At 40.5% G+C, this 20000-nt stretch overlaps 1 protein-coding gene across 1 annotated transcript in view; it reads left to right on the top strand.

The window, feature by feature from the left end:
* The window catches only part of LOC134453724 (complement C3-like), a 59935-nt gene that overhangs the window by 29165 nt on the left and 10770 nt on the right, over positions 1-20000 (top strand). Inside the window, exons 22-32 of the mRNA XM_063204507.1 lie at positions 1269-1331; positions 1705-1765; positions 2373-2459; positions 5772-5975; positions 6547-6622; positions 6894-7053; positions 7277-7372; positions 11841-11991; positions 17717-17880; positions 18485-18640; positions 19228-19287. Coding sequence (XP_063060577.1) covers positions 1269-1331; positions 1705-1765; positions 2373-2459; positions 5772-5975; positions 6547-6622; positions 6894-7053; positions 7277-7372; positions 11841-11991; positions 17717-17880; positions 18485-18640; positions 19228-19287 — 1278 coding nt within the window. The remainder of the gene's footprint in view (positions 1-1268; positions 1332-1704; positions 1766-2372; positions 2460-5771; positions 5976-6546; positions 6623-6893; positions 7054-7276; positions 7373-11840; positions 11992-17716; positions 17881-18484; positions 18641-19227; positions 19288-20000) is intronic.

Consider the following 20000-nt stretch of genomic DNA (forward strand, 5'->3'; position numbering starts at 1 on the left):
TAGTCGTGTAGTTTGAGCCTGCCTTAAGTGTAATACAGGACAACAGAAGACATACAGTAAGAAAAAATAAAGATATTTTGCTACATGTTTATTTATATTATCCTAGGTGTAACATTGTAATATAATATATTTTTTAAATTGTTTAAATATTAACCCTGTGAAACCTGAACCATGAAAGCAATGAGAGAAAATTCTATTTTTTTGGAATTTGCTTCAATATTGGTCCCTTATAAGAAATGTAAAAAAAAAAAATCAAAATTTTGTTAAGGTCACTGAGATATTTAATGCATCATATATGATGCATCAGGCTTTTAATGAATGAAAATTCCAATTTCATGACCATTGAAAAATGACTTTTAATGCATTTACAACTTTTTTTTAATTTAAAAAAGTTGTCAGACAATTTAATTTGAGGATTATCTTTAAATACAGTATTTAGTGAGATCCTGCCATCCTTGTTTTAGCAGGACCATATTTTACATTTCCCACAGCCTGGTTGGGTATTTTTTTAAAATCTATGTAAAAACATAGCTGATCAAATGCTCAACAACCTATTTATGAGTGTAATATAGATCATTATTCATTTTTGATGTGTAATTTGAATATATGGGTCCATTACTACAATTGGACCATTTCTCCATTCACTTCAATGCATTTTTTACGAGATCATAATTTCAACATTTTGCATTACATTTTCAAAATTGCAAGTAAAACCTGTTTCTTAAGGCAATATCTTTGTCTTGAAGTAAAACAACTTGTGTGTTTTGTTAAACGATCGTCGTGGTATGCTTTGTAAGTTTCCCTATGGAGCAAATGCATTGATGGCTGACTTCCTGCCACCGCCGGATGGTGCTTATATGTTTCATCAGTTTTAGCACAATCTCTCTGCAACACGGTGTAAAAATATAAACTCTTCCTTGATTAATTGCACAAAGCAAGTGTTCAAATTAAAGGATGTAGAGTTATATTTCGGAAATTTGTACACAAACCTTTTGCAATTTGACGATATCTCAGCGTCGGTCAGGGAAACCGCTTCTACTCCATTTTTGCATTTTTCGCCGAGCTGTGATCAACTTGTTGTTGACCGCTGCTCTCTTGTGGCGGTTTCCGTGTACTGCAGGACGTTTGGAAATGACACGCAGGATGTTTTTGAGATGGATTTTTTTGTGTGTCAGCGTGGAGAGGGCTTTGAATCTGATGCATCATAGATGATGCATCCGGCGCGATAGGGTTAAATTAAATTAGTTTAAATACATTCCTGACTACAGGTCAAGGCGGCTGTCTACGATGAAATTATCACTGATGGAGTTAAGAAGGAGCTACTGGTGGTTGTGAGTATGCTGTACATTACAAAATAAGGCATTGTGTGCGTGCGTGCGCGGGTGTGTGCGTGCACGTGCATGCTTGCATGTTTGTGTGTGATTGGAACATTCATACTCAATTACATTTAATCAGGGCTGGACTGGTAGTCTGGCACACAAGGCATTTTCCCGGTGGGCCTACTGTTCCAAGGGGCGATGTGCTTGGGTGTTTTGGGTATTGGGCCATTATTTAGAAAGTTGGGCCCATTGGTGCATATTCAGTATGGACTGTAGACTTGTGGAAGCCTAAAATGCCCATTCCGGTTTTTGACCACAGCCCAGCCCTGCATTTAATAAATGTGTAATGTATATGTAATAAATGTAATCCTTACTTATCCTGTAGGCGGAGGGCTTGCGGTCAGAAATGCAGGTGGCTAAAGTGGTGCTGAACCCACTGAAGCACGGTAAGTCATTGAGCAATAGGATACATTAAATTATATTCAATTATGCCGTATAATATTGCATTTAAATACGTAGTAGAAAAATTTGAATACAAAGCAAAAAGGTTACTGTGCACCGCTCCAAATTAAAATGAGTTTAAAAATTACTAAAATGATTTTAATAGTATAGTTTCAGGTAGATTATTGTCATGTAGCTGGATTTTGCTCCTCACTTGTTATAGTAATACATCCTTTGCCGATCAATCGATAAACTTTTTAACTTTATATTTTGAAATATTTCATTAATATCACAATAATCCACATTTAACAATCAACAATGCAGTTACTGACTTTTTGCTTTGTTTGGCAGATACATTTGGCTACATTATATTGCTCTAGATTGTTAAATTGTAAAATTGTATATACTTGAAATGGAAATATAAAATGCACATACATATGTATTTTTGTATGTGTGTGTGTGTGTGTGTGTGTGTGTGTGTGTGTGTGTGTGTGTGTGTGTGTGTGTGTGTGTGTGTGTGTGTGTGTGTGTGTGTGTGTGTGTGTGTGTGTGTGTGTGTGTGTGTGTGTGTGTGTGTGTGTGTGTGTGTTCATGTGTATCTCATTAATGAAGGTGGAGTTCAGATAGAGGACATTATCAACCAGGTGCCGCTCAAACAAGTGCCAGGAACGCCGGCCAGCACCTTCTTCACAGTCTCAGGTAAACCGAGTAGAATAGAACAGAACAGAATAGAACAGAACAGAACAGAACAGAACAGAACAGAACAGAATAGAATAGCATAGAATAGAACAAAATAGAGCAGAATAGAATAGCATAGAAAGCCTGTGTAAAAAAAGTGGGATTTAAAGTTTCATTGCATTACATTGCACTTAGCTTTCGCTTTTGTCCAAAGCGACTTACAGTTATATTAGGTACAGGGTACTGGTTAAAGTCCCTAGAGCTGTGTGGTGCTAAGTGCCTTGCTCAAGGGAGATTGAGAGTGGAAGGGTGAGATTCGAACCTGCAACCCAAAGCCCATCTCCTTAACCACTTGGCCATGGCTGCCCCATAAAGTGGACACATACAGTAAATAAACATGGTGAATGTGTGTAGAATCAAACTAATACGAAACTAATGACAACTATACATAACCTACACTGTAACAAATAGCTGTTTATTTACGGAAATTCTGCAACAGCATTCTACTGCTTTTCGAAAAAACAGACAACTACTGTGAAAATATTACTTTGAGTCACATATTGAGCATAAACAGTAAGTACTGCACAATAGCAGTATTCGCTGTTGTGGAAAAAACTAGAGATGCACCGGATCCTGATTTTTAGGATCCTGCCGGATACCAGATCCACTGAATAAGATCCTGCCGGATCCGGAACCGTATACCGGATCCTACAAAAGGTCTGAAACATATAGTCTACTCGCACACGTGGGCCCTTTTTATTACGTTGGTGCAAACTATTGTTTAGACTCATTGGCTTATTGCCACACTGCCTTCAAAAGCCGCTTCCAAAGCGATTTCACCTAGGCTAGACATGCACCAGACCCTGATTTTTAGGTAACATGCCGGATACCGGATCCACTGCTTAAGATCCTGCCGGACCCGTACTCTGTGAAAAACTCTATTATCCTGACGGATCCGGATCCGGAACCGGAACCGGAACCGGTACATCTCTAGAAAATAACAAGTTATTTTAGGCAGCACCATTGAAACCCATTCATCCTCCACTTGTCCGTGATCACCATCAAACTTCAATACCACCTGAAGAACTGAAGTCATTCTGACTGGTTAAAGATTATCTGATACTATCAAGCATGATGAAACAATTTCTAAGGAAACTGCAATACTTAAAAAGTGCTTGATGCAGCAAAGTGTGAGTAGCACATGCATTTTGATAGTGATGAAAGTGTGAATGGCTGAAACATTTTAAGAACTTGTAACACTCTTGCAACAAGCAGCCCCATCTAAACCAATCTGCTAATCAGTGCCTGGCCTCATCTGAGTAGGGCTGTTATGCCATTATTCAATTACGGACGTCACCTGCCAAGGGCCTGATGACTCTGGTCACATGGTACTCTTGCACCTGTATATAAATCTGGACTATCAACACTTCAGTTGCTTGTCTGCCTGCTGGCTGGCCTGCATGGCACAGCATAGCACTTGTTTGCCTACAAGCTTGCCTACAAGCTTGCTTACATGCTTGCACACTTTCCTCTTTGTGAAAACTTGCTGTATGTGGCATCATTTGTGGCATTGTGGCATATAATGTGCCTGCTGCAAATTAGGCATTGCTTTGAGAGCTAGCTTGTAGTGCTGCTTGTTTGCTGTGCTACTTGGTGCAAAATCATTTTTTAAAGACTGACCAATGCTATATTCATCATTGGCTCACCAAGAGATACAGTAAAAAGCCCACCTTGCACACTATCATTGTAACATAGCACTGCGTACTCTGACATTTTGTTCATGCCCACACTTTCAAAGGACCACCGCAAACCATTTTCTCAATACAGCATTGCGTCATAGTATCATGCTCAAGGCACTCCAGTCATGGTGAACGATGGGAGGGTGGGGTGGTAACATGGCCAGGGTACCACAGTTATGGAGAATGATGGGTGGGGTGGGAAGTTGCCATGGCCATATTCATGAATACAACTATGACCCAGTATTTGCCTGTCATCACACAGTACAATTCAACTTTTTAACTGAAATATACTGTTATTTTTCTGTAGAGTACTGTTATTTAACAGTTCAATTGCTGCTGAAAAAATGTTATATACTGTGATACATTAAACAGCAATGAGCTGTATTTGATTTTTGGTGTGAAATAACAGTAGAATTACAGGTAAATATAATTGCCAGTAACTGCCGTTATTTTGCAGGGAAATTTTCTTAGAGTGTATATATAAACTACACAAACATCTTGTGCTGTCCTGAAGGTATGCACATAGTCGTGACAGGCTGAGAATAAAGGCACTAAGTGACACAGCAAGTGACAGAGGTAGCAGTGGCATTTACAGACATCTATTCTCAGTGGAAGGCAACTAAAAACAGATCTGACTTGGTATGATAGTGCAAACGACAGTTTACAGATAGCTATGAATTTTAATAGTGCAAATGGTGAGACTGAGTACTACTATTGCCTACTATATTATGGAAAAATATACAGTATATAAAACTGAAAAAAATGTTCCACAATGCACTACACAATTCTTATATGACCCTTATTTTAAAAGTGTCCCTTTCCTTATATGCAAAACATACAATGCATGGTATGGTACCACACAAAAGCAAGTGCAAGACCTACACATTTTGTCAAAATTGAGTTAGACTGAAAATGAAGGGTTTAGTTGCAAAACGGTGTATCTCCATTTTGTAGAATGTTGGGAAATTGACATTTTGTATTGGGCATTTCATTGCATTTCATTGCAAAATGTATTTTATTAAATGGTCTTCATAACATCCCCTCTAGTTTTATGGTCAGTTCCTATGCTGTTGTTTTCTGTATGCGCGTACCTCTTTCCATTTTACTTTTGTTTTAATTTCATGATTAAATTAATATTATTTTAAATTAATGTAATATTAACAACTTTTATATTATATATTATATTGTCTTAAAGGGACACTGTGTGGGATTTTTAGTTATTTTCAGAATTCACGCTGCCCATTCACAAATGTAACCTTTTTCATGAATACTTACCACCATCAAATTCTAAGTATTCCCTATGACTGGGAAAATTCCACTTTTCATACATGAAAAGAGGGACCTTCTCCATTATCCGCCATTTTGAATTTCCATAAATAGACATTTTTAGCTGCAAAAATGACTCTACTTGGACCATACTAGAAAATATTTGTTTATTACTGAGTAAACTTTCATGAAAAGATCAAATTTGGCAATAGGCAGCCCCGTTTCAATGAGCAACATAGTTGCAGTACCTTTTTTGACCATTTCCTTCACAGTGTCCCTTTAACTATATTACTAATGTAATATTAATAACATTATTTTATTTATTTAGCCAATCAGATCAGCCAGACCATTGAGAAGGCCATTACTGGCGACTCCATGGGCTCCTTGATAGTGCAGCCTAGGGGATGCGGAGAGCAGAACATGATCACCATGACCCTGCCTCTCATCGCCACACACTACCTGGACGCCACTAAACAGTGGGAGAAGGTCGGCCCGGAGAAGAGAGCCACCGCCGTCAATTACGTCAAACTGGGTGAGTTGAGAATTGATGGACTAAGAAAGCACAGCACATCCGTCTGAAATGGGTGCTCAACTTAACACTTAAAAACACGCTGACCTTACACCAGGGACTTAATGATTGACGTGTATTTATAGAGGTCTGTTTATGTGTTTGTAACATCTAATGAATTGGAATCTGAGGAAGACAGGGAGGTCGAAACGTCATCATGCTTGCCAATGAAAGAATAAAAGGAAATAATAATTTAAAGAAGAAACAAATCCAAAGGAGTGTGCGAACCTTTTTTCCAAAAATACAGTTGATTCCTTATTGACCGCTAAGGGGAATTTGGAAAAAAATAATAAACTTAACACAGCCAAACAAAACATTCAACTTGAGGTGTGTGTGTGTGTGTGTGCGTGTGCGTGTGCGTGTGCGTGTGCGTGTGCGTGTGTGTGTGTGTGTGTGTGTGTGTGTGTGTGTGTGTGTGTGGTGTGTGTGTGTGTGTGTGTGTGCGTGCGTGAGTCCGTGAGTCCGTGCGTGCGTGCGTGCGTGCGTGCGTCTGTCTGTCTGTCTGTCTGTCTGTCTGTCTGTCTGTCTGTTGTAGGTTACCAACAGGAGTTGGCCTTCCGCAAGCCAGATGGGGCTTTTGCCGTGTGGGCCGCCAAACCCGGCAGCGCTTGGTAAAATAAATATAATTCTCATATATAATTAAACAGTTTTTATGTGTAATATTTAGTTGTCAGTAGTTTCAAAATGGTTTGATGTACATTATGTTTGATCTATCTATCTATCTATCTATCTATCTATCTATCTATCTATCTATCTATCTATCTATCTATCTATCTATCTATCTATCTATCTATCTATCTATCTATCTATCTATCTATCTATCCATCCATCCATCCATCCATAATCTATGTCCATCATCCACCCACCCATCCATCCATGCAGGCTAACAGCGTACGTGGCTAAGGTCTTCTCCATGGCCAGCGACCTGATTAGTATTGATGAGAAGGTCATCTGTGGAGCTTTCAAGTGGCTGGTCCTGAACTCCCAGGAGCCCAATGGAGCCTTCAAGGAGACCTTCAATGTGTACCATGCAGAGATGGTGGTATGGTCGATACTGATACCTATACTGACCTACAAAGGCAGTATTGCAGTTACTACATATTTTGCCTTTTTTATCTTGTGATGAAGCCTTATGGTCCAAACGTGTCGCGTTTTAGAGATACTGCTATGTCTGTAACTTTTTGTGAGTTGCTAATAAACTGTAATAGTTACAATTAGATGGCACCAATGCTTCATGTACATAACTATTCCTGTACCGTTGCTAGGGTGACGTAAGAGGAAGTGATGCGGACGCCTCCATGACAGCGTTTGTGCTGATTGCCATGCAAGAAGGAAGTAGACACTGCAGCCAAGCTGTCACTGTGAGTATGACTGTATCTGTACTCTATGTCTATATCATCCATGCAGACCATGCTATCCAGAGTTTGGTTTAAAAGTGAGCAATTGGAATCCTGCTTGGAGCTAGACTTTCCAGTAGACCTGTGTTAAAGGGGTATGCCACTATTTTGGAGATAAATACACTTTAAATCGTTGGCTGGGGTTTATAAAGGTGGTAAAGTGTCTTATTTTTCATGTAAGCCGTTGTCTTGCTTCAAGACAAGTTAAAAGAAGGAGCATGTCGCTAAGCTAGTAAAAGTCAATGCATCCGTGTAGCATGCTACATGCTACAGTGATTCATTGACTTTCACTAGCTTAGTGACATGCTCCCTCTTTTAACTTGTCTTAAAGCAAGACAATGGCTTACATGAAAAATAAGACACTTTACCACCTTTATAAACCCCAGCCAACGATTTTTTAAACTGTATTAACCCCCAAAATAGTGGGGTCATTCCACGCCAAATCTCCGAATCATCCCGCACGACCATCTCAGATTTGGCAGAAAAAAATCAAGGAGGTTCACAAACGTCCCAATAGGACAAGTGCAAAATTATAGCTCTCAACTCCTCATAGTTTTGTCATTAAAAATGTTTATGTCAGGTACCCCCCTGACTCGTTTGGAACAGACTTCTCAGAGAGCCCACTTTCAGATTGCCGTATCCAAAAAACTGCTTTAAGTAGGTCCTTACAAATTTCAAAGGGTAACATTTGGAACATGTACTTGTGAAATGTGGATTTTCACGCATCCTCTTGTCATTTACCACCGTTTTCTGGGGGCTTAAAGTTGCTTGGAAAATTCTCACCTTTGAATTTGTGGGCATCTTTGAAGGACTGTGGTAAGCGCAGTTTTAAAGACAGAGGTTTGATATGGACAATGTATGTTCCCAACCATTCTGTGCATGTTGTGTTGAAAGACTGATCTTCTGCGATGAACAGTTCAGAAGATACAAAGTCTTTAAAATGGAAAAACTGAAACTTGGTGCCATCTTTGTCATGTCATTAAAAAAAAATGTCACGACTCACCACCATATTATCAACAGTTTTGGAAAGATTAGATGTCTGTTCTTAACATATCCAAAAACTGTGATGGTATTCTGCCTCATTTGGTCACAATGATTTTTCAAAAACCCACTGTTGGGTGACTTTCATAGCTCCTATGAAAAATTGATATTAGTGGCATCTTCGCCATGTTATACAAAAGAAATGACAGAACTCACCACTATGACATTTACAGTTTTAGAAAGACTCAATGTCTGTTTTTAACCTATCCAAAAACTGGGGTGGTGCTCTGTCTCATTTTTTAAGAATGGACTTGTAAAAACGGCTGTGTGACATCTGCAGCTTGCTGCTCTATTGAGGTGGGGCCCCTGCTCTGATCTTTGCAGGCTACATGGGGGCCCTATCTACCAGTATTTGCCATGAGGCCCTATGTGCAATTGTTCCGCCACTGTGAATGACTTGAGCAATTTGAGTCAGACATTTTTGATACAAGATATTTGACTTGAGCATTTTCGACACACTCAATATAATACGGCAGAAAAGTAAAAGTGGCTGTTGACAGAGGTTTTTTTTTCAGCTTTTTCTGTAACTACATTCCAGTAAATCAAAGGTTATAGACGTGTGTAAACTTCATCTTCAGGCACTGAAAACCAAATACCGGAATAAAGTGATGAAATGTTGAATCACTGAAACATCCCAGTAGATCTTGAAACAAGTACATCCTGACTATCACCACATCGCAATGCTTTTTATTACAATTCATAACCATCTTAAATAACTTGTTTACCAATTTTGAAGCAGTTCTGAGGTCTGCTGTGGATTATTTTGGATTGTGTATGAGATATTACTTTTTATCATGTGAATATTTTTTCTACATTTGATATGTATTTCACTTCATGTATACATGTATGTCCATTTGTGCAAACTCATTAGGGTTAATGTCAAACATTAATCATTAATGCTTGTAATACTCAGCTTTGAGAAAGAGTTGACCCTTGATGAGCATTCAGTCAGTCTTGCAGTGGTCTAGCACCATGCTCAGGGTAGCTCAGTCATGGTGATTGGAGGGGCAGGACAGCTGTTTAATCAGGTTACCTCCCTACGAACAGTCTCCTCCTTTTGTATCATCACTGTTTTTTTCTCTTCTCCATGATCATAAAAGTGTCCCACCCCCCCCCGAAAAAACCATGACAAAGGTGACCTGTTCATAGAACTTGGCCCCGCCCCAGTCCTAACCATGACCGAGGAACCTAGCGCTTTGTATTGGTTCATGCCAAAGGTCTATCTGTTTGATATGTAAACAGAACAAAGTTGCTGAAGTGATGGGAAATTTGAAATGTATTGAAGCAAAATTTCAAAATATCCTTTCAGCTAAAAGAAATAAGGATTAAAAGTCATATGCTGTAAAAAAGTTGGGCAAACATCCTGAATCAAGACTATGTGTTAACAATGCTACTTAACAAATCAGAATGATTAATTAATTTATCACTACTGCAATTCAAGACTTACTTTACGGTACAATAGCAAAATGTTAACTCATACAGTGTTGAGGTTTAAACACATGGCCATAACCTTTAATTCACAAACATTTAGTTACCAAAAAAATTAGTTACCTTAAAGCCAAAAGAAAAAGAAAAATAATAATGGTATATAAATCACTCAACTGTTTCTTATTGTGTGCTTCAAAAATACTCAATTCACATTTCTTGTATCAAAAATGCCCAAGTCAAACTGCCTGTCATTCACAGTGTCAGCCCAAATAGATTGGCACCCAAAAGTCTGCAAAGGTCATGATTAAGGCCCCTACCACAAATTCAGGAGGGCCCTGGACAAATGCCCTGCTTGTCCCCCTATAGCTCCGCCCCTGGTAATTCATGTGACTTAGGCATTTTCACAGGAGCTGCTGATGTAACAGCAAAGGGTTTTTCAAGAGTCATTGCAAGGCATTGATGCAGAACACCATCCCAGTTTTTGGATATGTTGCAAACAGACATCCTATCTTTCCAAAACTGTTCAGTTCATTGTGGTGATTGCTGTCATTGTTTTGGTATAGCATGGCAAAGTTGCCCCCCAATATCAGGTTTTCATAGGAGCAGTGGAAGTCACACAACAGTGGGTTTTTAAAAAATCATTGTGACCAAATGAGGCAGAATACCATCACAGTTTTTGGATATGTTAAGAACAGATATCTAATCTTTCCAAAACTGTTGATAATATTGTGGTGAGTCGTGACATTTTTTTTAAATAACGTGGCAAAGATGGCACCAAGTTTCAGTTTTTCCATTTTAAAGACTTCATATCTTCTAAACTGTTCATCGCAGAAGATCAGTCTTTCAACACAACATGCACAGAATGGTTGGGAACATACATTGTCCATATCAAACCTCTGTCTTTAAAACTGCACTTACCACAGTCATTCAAAGATGCCCACAAATTCAAAGGTGAGAATTTTTCAAGCAACTTTAAGCCCCCAGAAAACGGTGGTAAATGACAAGAGGGTGTCTGACAATCCACATTTCAGAAGTACATGTTCCAAATGTTACCCCTTGAAATTCATAAGGACCTACTTAAAGTAGTTTTTTAGATACAACACTCTGAAAGTGGGCTCTCTGAGAACTCTGTTCCAAACGAGTCAGGGGGGTACCTGACAAAAACATTTTTAATGACAAAACTATGAGGAGTTGAGAGCTATAATTTTGCACTTTTCCTATTGGGACGTTTGTGAACCTCCTTGATTTTTTTCTGCCAGATCTGAGATGGTCGTGCGGGATGATTCGGAGATTTGGCGTGGAATGACCCAGTGGCATACCCCTTTAAGGGGTGTGTAGACTTTAGTTAAATGGATCCCAGAGCCATAGAGAGAACAGAATTATGCAATGCGGTGATCTCTGGTCAAGTGGTTTTATGCTTTTAAAATGAGAAAATCAGTTATTTTATCAATTCCCCTTTGTGTATGAATGATACTCTATGAGTAGCTCTGGAAATGAATGCTTTGGGTGGAAACTTTTGAAGGCTGCATACAACCGGGAGATCGGCCATGTTTGACCACATGTGTACACATTCCGCCACCCTATTTCACAGTGGGACCCTAACGGGACCTTTTACACTCTTTTATATACACCACTCAAGTCTGGGTCCTTCTGACTACAGACTCGAAAACCTTACAAGGGTATTGGTCACAGGTGTGTGGGGGAGGAGCCAGAAGGACTTAACCTGTGCCGTGCCCTCGCCAGGTGTATTGTGAACAAGATCAGTTAGCTTTATGCGTTACTGTTGCTGTGTTGTGTTACATTTGATATATTGTCAATCTCTCTTTGGTTTACCCCTTTTAAAGACGATTCCTAGACACTGAGCCATTTGGTTGTTTCCTATTCCAAATAGCACTGCAGTATAATTATATACACATGTGGCATGTAGCATAATAAAATATACACGTGCTGTATGTCTCCACAGAGTCTGCCAGGGAGTATGAAGAAAGCCATAGAGTACCTGGAAGGCCGACTTAACACCCTGACCAATCCCTACGCCGTTGCCATGGTGTCCTATGCTCTTGCTAATGCCAACAAACTCAACCAGGAAGTGCTCTTCAAGCATGCCTTTGAAGGTATAATGCAGTATTATGTACACATTATGTTAAGTATCATATACAGAATAGAAGAAGAATAGAATAGACTTTATTGTCATGCCAGGATGAAAATTGCCTTTGGTCTCACAGAATAAAAGTAGAATATAAACACAAATAGACAAAAACACACATGCAAATCACATCCAAATAATAATAAATATGACAGAAAGTGGAGATACACGTTTTCTGCTGTTTTGTGTGTTAAAAGTTCCTTGCATCATACACATGGGTCATTCCACGCCAAATCTCCGAATCATCCCGCACGACCATCTCAGATCTGGCAGAAAAAAATCAAGGAGGTTCACAAACGTCCCAATAGGAAAAGTGCAAAATTATAGCTCTCAACTCCTCATAGTTTTGTCATTAAAAATGTTTTTGTCAGGTACCCCCCTGACTCTTTTGGAACAGACTTCTCAGAGAGCCCACTTTCAGAGTGTTGTATCTAAAAAACTACTTTAAGTAGGTCCTTATGAATTTCAAGGGGTAACATTTCGAACATGTACTTGTGAAATGTGGATTTTCACACATCCTCTTGTCATTTACCACCGTTTTCTGGGGGCTTAAAGTTGCTTGAAAAATTCTCACCTTTGAATTTGTGGGCATCGTTGAATGACTGTGGTAAGTGCAGTTTTAAAGACAGAGGTTTGATATGGACAATGTATGTTCCCAACCATTTTGTGCATGTTGTGTTGAAAGGCTGATCTTCTGCGATGAACAGTTTAGAAGATATGAAGTCTTTAAAATGGAAAAACTGAAACTTGGTACCATCTTTGCCACGTTATTTAAAAAAAATGTCACGACTCACCACAATATTATCAACAGTTTTGGAAAGATTAGATATCTGTTCTTAACATATCCAAAAACTGTGATGGTATTCTGCCTCATTTGGTCACAATGATTTTTTAAAAACCCACTGTTGTGTGACTTCCACTGCTCCTATGAAAACCTGATATTGGGGGGCAACTTTGCCATGCTATACCAAAACAATGACAGCAATCACCACAATGAACTGAACAGTTTTGGAAAGATAGGATGTCTGTTTGTAACATATCCAAAAACTGGGATGGTGTTCTGCATCAATGTCTTGTAATGACTCTTGAAAAACCCTTTGCTGTTACATCAGCAGCTCCTGTGAAAATGCCTAAGTCACATGAATTACCAGGGGCGGAGCTACAGGGGGACAAGCAGGGCATTTGTCCAGGGCCCTCCTGAATTTGTGGTAGGGGCCATAATCATGACCTTTGCAGACTTTTGGGTGCCAATCTATTTGAGCTGACACTGTGAATGACAGGCAGTTTGACTTGGGCATTTTTGATACAAGAAATGTGAATTGAGTATTTTTGAAGCACACAATAAGAAACAGTTGAGTGATTTATATACCATTATTATTTTTCTTTTTCTTTTGGCTTTAAGGTAACTAATTTTTTTGGTAACTAAATGTTTGTGAATTAAAGGTTATGGCCATGTGTTTAAACCTCAACACTGTAGGAGTTAACATTTTGCTATTATACCGTAAAGTAAGTCTTGAATTGCAGTAGTGATAAATTAATTGAATCATTCTGATTGGTAAAGTAGCATTGTTAACACATAGTCTTGATACAGGATGTTTGCCAAACTCATACACATTTTTTTTGAGAAATTTCTCTTAGCTGGAAAGATATTTTCATATTTTTCATTTTGATACACCTTAAATTTCCCAACATTTCTGCAACTTTGTTCTGTTTACAGAGGTACATATGATACACACAGACCGTTGCCATGAACCAATACAAAGCGCTAGGTTCCTCGGTCATGGTTAGGACTGGGGCGGGGCCAAGTTCTATGAACAGGTCACCTTTGTCATGGTTTTTTTTGGGGGGTGGGACACTTTTATGATCATGGAGAAGAGAAAAAACAGTGATGATACAAAAGGAGGAGACTGTTCGTAGGGAGGTAACCTGACTAAACAGCTGTCCTGCCCCTCCAATCACCATGACTGAGCTACCCTGAGCATGGTGCTAGACCACTGCAAGACTGACTGAATTCTCATCAAGGGACACCTCTGTCTCAGAGCTGAGTAATGCAAGCATTAATGTTTATTGATGTTGATCATTAACCCTGATGAGTTTGTACAAATTGACATACATTTACACAGTAAATTTGCCAGTGTTAATTTTGCAGTGTTAAGGCTTATTAACACTATTGGAGTAATTCCAACACCAAATGGAGTGAGATGCTCTCCAGTGTCAGTGACAAATGAAGTTGTTAAATTGTGTGGAGTTAGAAGTACTCCAGAGAGCCCCCGCCTCCTCGAGGTGATGGAGTTTGTCTGCCCAACTTTGTTTATACTGTGTTGTTCAGAGCATAAGCAATGATGACTGTCCACCCGATTAAATCATATACGTCTACATATTGGTAACAGTATTTCCTCCAGATTTAATCATGTACACAAACTTTTTTTTATTTATTCCATTTCATTCATTTAACTCAACTTGGTTGGGTTGATCTAAGGTTTGGCTGTGCACACAACATCACACAAAAGATGTGTTGAGTGAAAGAAATAACTTGAGATCATGTTACACCTTTGCCGGTAACAAGCAGGCCCCTCACAACCAATCTGTCCATCAGCGCCTGGCCAAACCTAATTACTTAGGGCTGGTATATCATGACTCAATTGCTTGCACCTGAAAAACTCCTAATCAATCTGGTCACATGGTACTCTTGAGCCTGTATATAAACCTGGACTGTCACAGTGCTTTAAATATTTGCCTGCCTGCCTGCTGGCTGGTCAGCATGGCACAGCATAGCGCTTGTTTACCTGCTTTGCAAGCAAGCTAAAGGTGCTTTTGGCTTATGGAATTTGTGAGCTACATCTTGTGTCTTGCTTTGTGAGCTAGTCAGTAACAGCACATGTTACATTGTTTGCTCCATTGTGCACTTGATGTTTGCAAGCAAGCTAAAGGCGCTTTTGGCTTATGGCATTTGTTAGCTACATCTTGTGCCTTGCTTTGTGAGCTAGTCAGTAACAGCACATGTTACTTTGCTTGCTCCACTGTGCACTTGATGTAGATGGTGTGGTTATATTTTAAACTTCATTAAGGAAAACATTTGGTATTAATCCCCACTAGATTGTGTTCATACATGTTCAGCTGATATTTCTTTCACATTGTGGTGCAGTGCAGCATAGACTAATCTATTACACATAAACATTTTATATTTATCAACAACTTTAAACATTATCTTAAGAGAGCAGTGTGGCAAACTGATGCCAGGCGCAGGGTGTTTCAGTCATGGTGGAGGATGGGAGGTGCTTAATTACCATGATCAGGGTACCTCAACTATGGTGAGAGATAGTGGGGCAGGACCAAAACACATTCACAATAATAAACAAGGTTGGGGAACATCAGGAGCATGTCTAAGGAACCAAATATGCAACCAACAAGGTTAAGGGAACCATATGGGAATGGCAAGGGAACAAACATGACATGAACAGGAATAACGTGACAGTGAGAGAACAATAAGGGAACGGAATGGGAACTACACATATAACATTCTAGGAACGAAAATTAAACTTTCCTGCCAACCAAGTGAGAACGGAAAAATAACCAAACATGACTCTGGGGACGTACCCAGAACTAAACTGGAACCAAGGGCTTGTGTTCCAGGAACCTTCTTAGAACTAAAAATTGTTAGTAGGGTGCTCCCCGAAACTGCTTTACTCTTTATAGTGTTAGCTTAACACTATAAATCTAACACCAGTGTTTAACACTGATCTGGAGCAGGACCAAATAGACACTAGAACAGTGTTAATTTTAACTCTTTAAGTGTTATTTTAACACTACACAATTTACTGTGTATACATGAAGTGAAACACAAATTAAATGTAGAAAGAATAATCACATGATAAAAGATAATATCTCATACACAATCCAAAATAGTCCACAGCAGACTTCAGAACTGCATCAAAATTGGTAAACAAGTTATTAAAGATGGATATGAATTGTAATAAAAAGCATTGAAATGTGGTGATAGTCAGGATGTACTTGTTTCAAGATCTACGGGGATGTTTCAGTGATTCAACATTTCATCACTTTATTCCGGTATTTGGTTTTCAGTGCCTGAAGATGAAGTTTACACACGTCTATAACCTTTGATTTACTGGAATGTAGTTACAGAAAAAGCTGAAAAAAACCTCTGTCAACAGCCACTTTTACTTTTTTGCCGTATTATATTGAGTGTGTCGAAAATGCTCAAGTCAAATATCTTGTATCAAAAATGTCTGACTCAAATTGCTCAAGTCATTCACAGTGGCGGAACAATTGCACATAGAGCCTCATGGCAAATACTGGTAGATAGGGCCCCCATGTAGCCTGCAAAGATCAGAGCAGGGGCCCCACCTCAATAGAGAAGCAAGCTGCAGATGTCACACAGCCGTTTTTACAAGTCCATTCTTAAAAAATGAGACAGAGCACCACCCCAGTTTTTGGATATGTTAAAAACAGACATTGAGTCTTTCTAAAACTGTAAATGTCATAGTGGTGAGTTCTGTCATTTCTTTTGTATAACATGGCGAAGATGCCACTAATATCAATTTTTCATAGGAGCTATGAAAGTCACCCAACAGTGGGTTTTTGAAAAATCATTGTGACCAAATGAGGCAGAATACCATTACAGTTTTTGGATATGTTAAGAACAGACATCTAATCTTTCCAAAACTGTTGATAATATGGTGGTGAGTCGTAACATTTTTTTTAATGACATGGCAAAGATGTCACCAAGTTTCAGTTTTTCCATTTTAAAGACTTCTTATCTTCTAAACTGTTCATCGCAGAAGATCAGTCTTTCAACACAACATGCACAGAATGGCTGGGAACATACATTGTCCGTATCAAACCTCTGTCTTTAAAACTGCGCTTACCACAGTCCTTCAAAGATGCCCACAAATTCAAAGGTGAGAATTTTTCAAGCAACTTTAAGCCCCCAGAAAACGGTGGTAAATGACAAGAGGATGTGTGAAAATCCACATTTCACAAGTACATGTTCCATATCTTACCCTTTGAAATTTGTAAGGACCTACTTAAAGCAGTTTTTTGGATACGGCAATCTGAAAGTGGGCTCTCTGAGAAGTCTGTTCCAAACGAGTCAGGGGGGTACCTGACATAAACATTTTTAGTGACAAAACTATGAGGAGTTGAGAGCTATAATTTTGCACTTTTCCTATTGGGACGTTTGTGAACCTCCTTGATTTTTTTCTGCCAAATCTGAGATGGTCGTGCGGGATGATTCGGAGATTTGGCGTGGAATGACCCACATATCATTTCCACTTTCCATCTGTTTTCAATATTAGTGTAATGCAGGGATGTCAAAATTTGGCCCGCGGAGCCATTTCATTCGGCCTGCGAGATCATTTAAAATGTGTATTACAGTTGGCCCACATACACCATTAATGTACACCGTCACACAACTTGAACATGAAATTTGCTGTATCACAGGATGTGCAGACACACGTGAACAGGAAAATATGATGTGAAAGAGTATATGTGAAATTTAACTATGAGTATGAAGTGCATGCATGCACAATTTTAGTCCATTTTTAAAAATAATTGTTGAGTTCGGCCCGCGACTTCAGTCCAGATTTTGATTTTGGCCCTCAGTCAATTTGAGTTTGACACCCCTGGTGTAATGCATTTGGCATTGATAAATACATAATGCATGTTATTTCCAGATCGATCCCATTGGCGTGTGAGGAGCAACAACCTTTTCTCCATGGAGGCCACAGCGTATGCCCTTCTGGCTCTGGTGAAGGCTGGGGAGTTCGACAAGGCCGCGCCCATAGTCGCCTGGCTGAATGAGCAGCAATTTTTCGGAGGGGGCTATGGATCAACACAGGTAAAGCATTGACTCAGTGTGTGTGTGTGTGTGTGTGTGTGTGTGTGTGTCTGTGTGTGTCTGTATCTGTGTCTGTGTTTGTGTGTGTGTGTGCGTGTGCGTGCGTACGTGCATGTGTGCGCTTGAGTGTGTGTGTGTGTGTACTGTAATAATGTGGTGTGTGTGTGTGTGTGTACTGTAATAATGTGGTGTGTGTGTGTGTGTGTGTGTGTGTGTGTGTGTGTGTGTGTGTGTGTGTGTGTGTGTGTGTGTGTGTGTGTGTGTGTGTGTGTGTGTGTGTGTGTGCGTGTGCGCGTGCGCGTGCGCGTGCACGTGCGTGCAAGTGTGTGCCTGAGTGTGTGTGTGTACTGTAATAGTGTGTGTGTGTGTGTGTGTGTGTGTGTGTGTGTGTGTGTGTGTGTGTGTGTGTGTGTGTGTGTGTGTGTGTGTGTGTATGTGTGTGTGTGTGTGTGTGTGTGTAATGTATATAATATGGTGTGTGTGTGTGTGTGTGTGTGTGTGTGTGTGTGTGTGTGTGTGTGTGTGTGTGTGTGTGTGTGTGTGTGTGTGTGTGTGTGTGTGTGTGTGTGTGTGTGTGTGTGTGTGCGCGCGTGCACATCTCCAGTCCACCATCATGGTGTTCCAGGCCGTAGCGGAGTTCAGTGCCCAGGTGAAACAGCAGGAGCAGAGTCTGGACGTGGCCATCCAGGTGTCCGGACGCTCCTCACCTGTACGATGGACCATCGACAGCAGCAACGCATACGTCACACGCTCAGACAAGGTATGTAGAGAGAGAGAGAGAGAGAGAGAGAGAGAGAGAGAGAGAGAGAGAGACAGAGAGAGAGTGTGTGGCCATCCAGGTGTCCGGACGCTCCTCACCTGTACGATGGACCATCGACAGCAGCAACGCATACGTCACACGCTCAGACAAGGTATGTAAAGGGAGAGAGAGAGATAGACAGAGAGAGAGTGTGTGTTGCCACCCAGGTGTCGGCCGCTTCTCACCTGTATGGTTGACAGCAGGGGGGTGAAGGGGCAGGGGGGGGGTGGACCAGTGTGTTAAAAGTGAATAGATGGGATTTACAGGGCTTCTTGAACGTAGCCAGTGTGGGGGCTTGGTGTTTGTTGGGAGGTAGACTGTTCCAGAGCGTGGGGGCAGCAACGCTGAAAGCTCTGTCACCAACAGTGCGAAATATGACCCGCGTCATTGCTTATTCCATATTTTTCACTGAAGTTAAACTTCTCGTCTGATGCCTTTGAAGCCCTCTGTGCTAGACCCTGTTTTTAGCAGCTTTCGTTGCTTCTGCCATTTGGTATTCCGTTGTCTTCCTTTGCTTATGTGCCATTGTTGTTTGCTGGTATTTACAGATGGACCTGACCCAGAACCTGAAAGTAAACGCCACTGGAACAGGCGAAGCCACCCTGTCCGTGAGTCACTGTTCTACTCTATGGCATCTGCGTTCGTGCGTGCGTGCGTGCGTGCGTGCATGCGTGCGTGCCTGCGTGCGTGCGTGCGTGCCTGTGTGCCTACGTGCCTGCGTGCCTGCGTGCCTGCGTGCGTGCCTGCGTGCGTGCGTGCCTGCTTGCGTGCGTGCGTGCGTGCTACTCAATTAAAAGTCCCCGAGGGCCAGTTTTTCCAAATTTCTTCCAATAAGGACCTGGAGGGAGAGGGGCTCGGCATGTTTCTTCCAAGCGCCTGGGGCGCGATTTCAAAATAAGAGCCTACAGCGCGATCGAACCAAAATATATACATATATTTTTAGATGCGTCCAGCATCTCTATAACAGGGTCTGTCCGTCCGTCCGTCCGTCTGAAACGCTTTCATTCAATTGTTGTCCGTCTGAAACGCTTTCATTAAATTGTTGTCCGTCTGAAACGCTTTCTTTAAATTGTTCCTTCCTGTGGCCACAGGGCGGCAGACTTGCCATTTTGGACCGGAGCGAATGCGTGCAAGCATAGCCTTTCTATACTAAACCGGATGCTAACGTTGGCGAAAAGTAGCCTAGCCACAGGCTAACTGACAAACGTGAGGCCAACAACTCAGCCGATCGTGATGTACGCCACAAATACACCAATCGACCTCATATTTAGACACTACAATGTTGATTTCTGCCTTCGATTTTCATCAGTTAAGAAATCTA

Source organism: Engraulis encrasicolus, chromosome 1, assembly GCF_034702125.1.
Source record: "Engraulis encrasicolus isolate BLACKSEA-1 chromosome 1, IST_EnEncr_1.0, whole genome shotgun sequence".
Lineage (NCBI taxonomy): Eukaryota > Metazoa > Chordata > Actinopteri > Clupeiformes > Engraulidae > Engraulis > Engraulis encrasicolus.